At 38.1% G+C, this 7,006-nt stretch overlaps 1 protein-coding gene across 6 annotated transcripts in view; it reads left to right on the forward strand.

Moving 5' to 3' along the window:
• The window catches only part of CD36 (CD36 molecule (CD36 blood group)), a 40,192-nt gene extending 33,829 nt beyond the window's left edge, over positions 1 to 6,363 (forward strand). For 5 of the 6 annotated variants that reach the window (XM_067316831.1, XM_067316835.1, XM_067316834.1 and 2 more), the window contains exons 10-14: positions 313 to 431; positions 1,796 to 1,869; positions 2,660 to 2,714; positions 2,937 to 3,101; positions 3,860 to 6,363. In XM_067316831.1, coding sequence (XP_067172932.1) covers positions 313 to 431; positions 1,796 to 1,869; positions 2,660 to 2,714; positions 2,937 to 3,101 — 413 coding nt within the window. In that variant the 3' untranslated portion in view covers positions 3,860 to 6,363. Of the gene's footprint in view, positions 1 to 312; positions 432 to 1,795; positions 1,870 to 2,659; positions 2,715 to 2,936; positions 3,104 to 3,859 lie in introns of all 6 variants that reach the window. The other variant, XM_067316836.1, reaches the window with a different exon arrangement.
• Positions 6,364 to 7,006: the final 643 nt, after the last annotated feature.

Raw genomic sequence — 7,006 nt, forward strand, 5'->3', positions numbered from 1 at the left:
CACGAAGGTTGGGGGAAATAATGAAGGTCTCGTTCCCACCTGAGTGTGAAAATGGAGGCACTTCCAGCCCCACAGTGCAGACAGACAAGTAGTATTTGCAACTACAACCTATTTCAGCAGGCAAATTTTTTTCATGCCAGTAGAATCACAGAAACTCTCAAATCTTCTTTTGTTTTAGTCTATTGACGGTTTTATTAGAATTTTTTTCTGTGTCTTCATAGCTAAATATGTTTGTGTGGAAAAAGGCTTCAGAAGATGAACAATGAAACAAGGCTTAATGATTCTAATAAGTTTATCTGTTTTTTCAAACAGGAAGACCAGTGTTTATTTCTCTTCCACATTTTCTTCATGCAAGTGATTCTATATTGCATGATGTTGAAGGCCTGAGCCCAAATGAGAAGGAGCATGAGACATTTTTAGACATAGAGCCTGTAAGTCCAAATATTTAATACCTGCAATTCAGTAAACTAGTGATGCTTAAATTTAGTAGAATAAATCTTTTATCAGAGGGATGAAAAAGGATCCAGTATTTTCATGCTTTCTTTTTCAAGACTTACTCACAAAGGTTTTTAGCTCTTAACAGTGGAAATTTAGAGCAGAACTCTGTCTTATTCCAACCTTCAAAGTTTGGAAAATAAATTTGGATTTTTACTCATTGGTAATACTGAATTATATGGATTCTGAGAAGCTTTAATGTATGCTACGACATTTTTCTGTGATTTTCAGGTACTTTAAGAAAATTCTCTTCTACCAAAGCCTCTTTCTTCCCTCTATAATTTATGTTTTCTTTCATTTTCCATAAGTAACAATTTTGGTATAATTATTATCACAACTGAACTAAAGGAAATAAATGTAGATCAGTTTATTTCCAAGAAAATAACTGAAGTGCAACCAGTTGTCTGATTCTAGAACAGACCTAATATATTCTTTGTAACTCTGACTGTCAAATAGAGCTCCCAAAATAAATGAATTTAGACAGCTCTGATTTTGATGGCCTCCAATTTTACTTTTACTTCTGTTCCAGTGATCCACATTCTTGATTTGAAGTGTGTTAATCAGAGTTGTCTGAATTGTATTATGAATTCTAAGGTTTCAAAATTTTATTTTGCTCTGAATTGGCATGAAAAGGTAAAATTCAGAATTTTTCACCAAAATATTTTTTTAGTCGTATAATCTGAAAGTTATGCTACCTACCTTCAGTGAGGAGATCTGAATTCAAGTCTTTGTTTCACCTCATTTAGAATAGAGATATCAACCCAGATTTCCTAAACCTGAGCTGAAATGTTCAGGCAACACACTCTGTCTTGTTTCTCTGGAGGGCAGAGGGGGAGAGACGTGGATGAAGAAGACGACTCCACTTTTGTTTTAATATGCTTGGAAAATACATTTTATAATGTTATTGTTTGTCATGATATGAAATTTTCTTCTTTTCTGTACCATGCAAATTAAACTTATTGAAATAGAACTTTAAGATAGTTTCTGGTAAAAAAAGAATTAGGGCTGAAATTGATATATGTATATGAAACATTTCAGGATTGATTTACCTTTTTTCAGCGTTAATACCTTCAGTATTAATTTGCCAATTTCAAAAGCTAGTACAGCAAACCCACAAGATCAGAACCCCTAGGAAGAATGAAATACCCTTGGAAACATACAAATTTCATGAAAATGTAGCCCTCAGAAACATAAGAATAAGAGAATACTACAATGCTTTTTGACACAGTCCATATTTTAGGCTTATGCTTCCAGTTCATCAAATTTAAAGTAATGCATTTTGTTTTCTTTCTGTCCTTAGATCACTGGTTTTACATTACAATTTGCCAAAAGGCTGCAAGTAAACCTCCTGGTGAAGCCTGCACCAAAAATTGAGTAAGTACTGTTTCAGTATTTTGTTTCTAACTCCTTTTTTCAAGATGGCTGATTGGTCTAAAAGGGTGTTGGTAGAAGTGACTGTGAAAAGAAGGAATGCAAATACTTTTCCAAAGCCTTTTCCTCTTTTTTGCAAAAATTTCAAGTGTGACTTTCCAGAGAATGTAAATTTCAATGAAAGACCAACCCTTCTTGTGCTAGGCACTGCACAACTATTTTAATGCACATTCGATATCCCCACAAAAGCTCACAATAGAAGCATATACTTAAGGACAACATTCTTACAAAACCCTGATGAGGTCATGAGGACAAACTAGAAAGAAAAATCTATTTTCTGTAATAAATCAAATGAAAGATATAATTTATGTGTGCTCTGTCTTTGGGTGGATTTTATTGGAAGGGTTAAGGGGCTGCTAGCTGTTTCCCTTTTCTCAGCTGACTTACATGCACAGACTTAGTGCATGTTGGGCTCCTGTACATCTGATGGGTGAACATCACACAGACTGTCCGACCCTCCCACCAACACCTGGCCGTGTCCAGCCTTTGGTATCTCTGACTACTCACACACGGAGGACTAGAGAGAAGGAGATGGTTGCCTGATATGTAAAATGGCTACTATTAGGCTTTTTAGGCTTTTTATTTCCAACCCAAAACTATACTAAAAATGTGCTTCCTGGAAGTTAGACATGTGGTTACTGGAGATGAAATGTGGTTAAATGGAGACTGGGACTATGCATACTAATGGTTTGCCATACTGTAATGTCATACTTGTTTTATTTTCTCATTTCAGAGCTTTATCAAAAGTTCAGAAACCTTATATTTTTCCTCTTCTTTGGCTAAATGAGGTTAGTATATTTTCTGTCTACTAATCTTCATTGTTAATATAGAGAATCCTGGATATGTGTTAAAAAAAAAGAAAAAAAATTACTGATCTATCCTTTTTCAGTCTTGATGCCCTGAAATAGGGCAATTAAACTCATGTTATAGTATGTACATGCCAAGAATGTGCCCAGGAGTGAGGACTTGCATGCTCACCTTTCACTGATGGTTTTCTTGCATTGTTTCAGTCTGCTGTTATTGGGGATGAAAAAGCAGAAATGTTCAGAAATAGAGTCACCAATCGGGTCCAGATGCTGAGTGTGCTGCAGATGGTGTTAATCATCGCAGGTTCTGTGCTGTTCCTCGCATTCATGGTTTCCTATTTCATATGCAGATCAAAGAAATTAAAATAAGTAAGTGGTAACAGTGATTTTTTTCAGTAACTTTTCCTCAGGTTTTCAAGAAGTTAAACATTATATATTTAGCTATTCTTGTTTTTCAAGTGCTAGTAAAGTTCAGCAGTTATCATTTCAGTTCTTATGTTGCAAATGATCTAGATACCCAAGTTAATGTTAAGCTAATGTTTTCAGATTTGGATCCCAGCCTTAGTCTTTCAAGATGCTCTTAACATACCCAGGATAGGCTGTTGGGAATTTCCAAAAAGACAATGTGATCTTTGTGACTTGATGAAAACAGACATTTTATCCGAGACAGCTAAACTGTTCAGGAGTGCCCTGTAGTGCTTCTGCAGGAAAGAGGCCACACAGCTTCAGACTTCTGTGCTCTTCCAGGACATATCCCTGGCTGGGGTTCAGAAAAGCTGCTGTAAAAGCAATTTTTTAGTAAGTGGGCTGGGTAAGGTCTCTCAGATATTCTTTCTTCCAGTCTTGCATCACTATCACATTAGACTTACCAGCTCCTGGACTTACCTAGCCCACTAAAACTGAGTATAGCTCTACAGTGGGTGGACTAGCCAAGCAGTGGCTTAGCGCACTGACACCTGTTGAAACAAACAAGTCTCTGGGAGTGATTTAAAAGAAGTGCAGAAGCATGAGTATTACATTGAAAAGATTATAGTGCAGTAAAGAGCCATTTTTAAGAATACTACTTATCTCATTAGGAAGAATACTTACCTCGTAACTTGCTAAATTCTGATTTTGTTCCATTACAGGTAAAAAAAAAAAAGACTTCAGAGGTAGGCAATCTTTAACTGAAATTTCAGCCAAGCAGCATGTTAAAATTCAGAGACAAAAGATATGATCCAAGGCACACTCAGTCTACGTGTTATGGAAATCAACATGCTTTTCCATTCTGAGAAGACCAACTCACTAACCCAGATAAGCTGATGTTTCCAAAGGCCCACATTTCTGACTACTGGCCACTAAAGAGGCCACCATGGAAATGATACTTTCAAATAACTTTTATTGTATGAACCTTGTTACAAATTTTAAGTGACATTCAAGCAGACTGAAGCTGAGATGCAGTCCACTTTCTGTCATTTATGCAACTTGCTACTTTTTTTTCTTCTGGGATTTGCAAGACAAATGAAAGCCGTTTGCTGATGTTCTGCCTCTGAGCATAGGCTGGGGATTGACAGCATCATTGTGCTCATGCCGTTCTCTAGATGCTCTAATTGCAATGTTTTTCTTCTGTTCCTTCAAGGAATGGAAGCTGCTGCAATAGAACTGCTCTCTGTTCTCTATTCAGGGATGTGAACTGTGTTGAATGTGAAGTTTATTATGTAAAGTCACTAACTGTAATACATGATGTTAATAAAAGACTTACTAAAATATTTGTTTTATACATTTGTGCAGAGCTGGCCCATGCACACATGCAGTCCTTCACAGGTTAACAGGATCTCACCAACATTTGGCTCCATGGCTCAGTAATCTATCTGAGCTACTCTCTAACTCTCAACCTGCTCTGTTGCTTCCTGTGTGCTTCTTTTTCTGGCTCTTCCCTCACCACCAATCTTTGCTCTGCCCTAACTCCAATTTGCCCAAGGCCTCCTGTAGGGAATGATCTGATATGTCACCCTTAAGGTCAAGAGAAAATATTCCAGAGTTCTAGACACAGGAAAGACTGAGATAATGATTTTGATCAAAAATTAGACCATTTTACCTCCTTGCTGTAGAAGAAATAAAGGAAGACAGGTAGCCCCAATTCTTCATTGGTTAGCTATCTGCTGCAAGGAAATATGTGCAACCATCTGTTTAATGAGGTGCATCGGCCTGTAGGCAGGTAGCAAGCACTGCCATTTGTGTAAATGGTTTACTTTTTCATTTAATTTGTTTGTCATATCTTAGGAATCAGTCAATGGGACAGTTTTTGAGAATCGTGGGGTGTTTCCTTTTCCCATGGACTCACTGAATTCAGAAAAAGAACACTTTGTAAGATGTATTCTTGAAACTTTTTGCCCTGTAAACTAACAGCTGCAAAGGAAAAGGAAAATCAAATGCAGGCCAGCTTCTCTTGGCCTGGCATCTGGAAATATTGCTACAATGGACTTCAAAACAGAAAGGTTTGTCCTGCTAGCAAAGGACAATATCTTTAGCCAGTTAACTTAAGCATGGTGTTTTCCTTCTTTGGAAATAAAGGGAAAGAAACCCAAGAGACTAAAATGTTGCGATTTTAATCCTGTGTTCCTTGTGGACAGAGCTGTTTAGCTACCTACCATGGTGCATTGGAGCTGATGGATCATAGAAATCCCAAGAGACTTTTTTTGAAGGCAAGGTCTGAGACATGGTTACATTCTTTTTCCAGCCATGAGCTGGAAAAGCAAAGCAAGAGGGCAGGAGATGTGAAGGAACCACTACACTGAAGGGAAGCTATAGTCTCATTCAGAGAGCTAATGTATTTGATTGCTCATGGTGCTAGTAAGTGAAAAACAAGTCCTTGCTCTCTTCTCTACGTAATTGCTGGTGTCATATGTTGTACTCTGTTTCTGCAGTAGCCTGAGGACAGTTTGACACAATTTAAGGCATCCCTATAGGCCTATGGACTGGTCAAGAAAGTATGAGGACAAATAAAAAGGTTTTGCTTGAAGTCATTAAGTCACCTCCTCTTAAGCTGAAACAAGCAGAGCTCTGCTGTGGTTCAAGATCTGACACCAGGTTTTTATAATAAAACTAGTCTTTTGTGCTAGTGTTTAGTGGTGGGGTCTTTTCTCCAAAGGAACAACAGCAAAGGTCCCGTTGATTTTGATATGCTGGCATTTCAGCTTTGTTTTTTGACTTGAAATCCACTGTCAACAAAACAGCGTTTGCTCTATTAGTGTTGCTTAGTGCTATTTAGTGATCCAGCAGCAGTGATCCAGCAAGTCAGGCCATGATTTTAAATGTCTCAGGGCCCAATTTTGCTTGCACACAAATAAGTTTGTTCATATATATAATCTCATTGATCTGAATGTAGGTTTGGACTATTAAACTGTGTTCAGCATCTAGACTGCACTTGAATTACAATTAGTATTTTTTTTGTCCAGAACATTGGTTACAGTTATTCTTTATTCATGTTATTAAGGCTAATGTTAATTATTTTCATTTGTTAAACCACATGTGGGATAAACACTTATTAGAAATTTTAATGAACTCAATAAAAAGAAAACAAAGCTCAAAATCTTCTTTCTGAGACTCTCAGGTCCAAGTGTAAATAAAGTCCTCTGTGCTGGATACTGAACTTGTATTTCTTTCCTTGGTGTTTTCTGTTTGTGTTTTCTTTTCCTAGAGACTGATTTTATAAATTGATGAATAAATGAGCTTATGGATAACTTTTTTACATTGATGTACTCCCTGCCCATCACCGTTGCTTAGAAGTGCATTTCACCTTTCATGTTCTCCCCTGATGTGTCTTAAATACTGGTGACGTGCAGCATTTATATTCTGGATTACAGCGAGGAGCAGATTGTGCCTTTGGGGGCAAAGCTGAGCACCAGCATGTCTAAACTGAAGGAATCCGGGAGCCATTCCAGGATACTAGGCTCCAAGAGACCTTCTTTCAGCTCCCTTGAATGGGAGGTGTTGGTGCTGTGGTGTGAGCGCATCCAGCAACATGTTACAACATCCTTCTGCTAGCAGTGCTGGCCTGGCAGGTTGGGATGGGAGGGGAGTCCTGGCTATGTTCGTGCCTCACGTTCTCCACCCACCCCAGTCCCTTATGGGTAAAAACCACTGGATGAAGTCTGATCTGACCCAAGTTCTGACAACCTACGTACTCCTACACCCCAGAGCAGGTGTGCCAGCCCAGGCTCGATGAAGCTCTTGATCTCTGACTGCAATTACTCTTTCAAAGCCTTTCTGAAAACCTGTTCTTCTCACCAAGA

Source organism: Apteryx mantelli, chromosome 1 (assembly GCF_036417845.1).
Source record: "Apteryx mantelli isolate bAptMan1 chromosome 1, bAptMan1.hap1, whole genome shotgun sequence".
Taxonomy (NCBI): Eukaryota; Metazoa; Chordata; class Aves; order Apterygiformes; family Apterygidae; genus Apteryx; species Apteryx mantelli.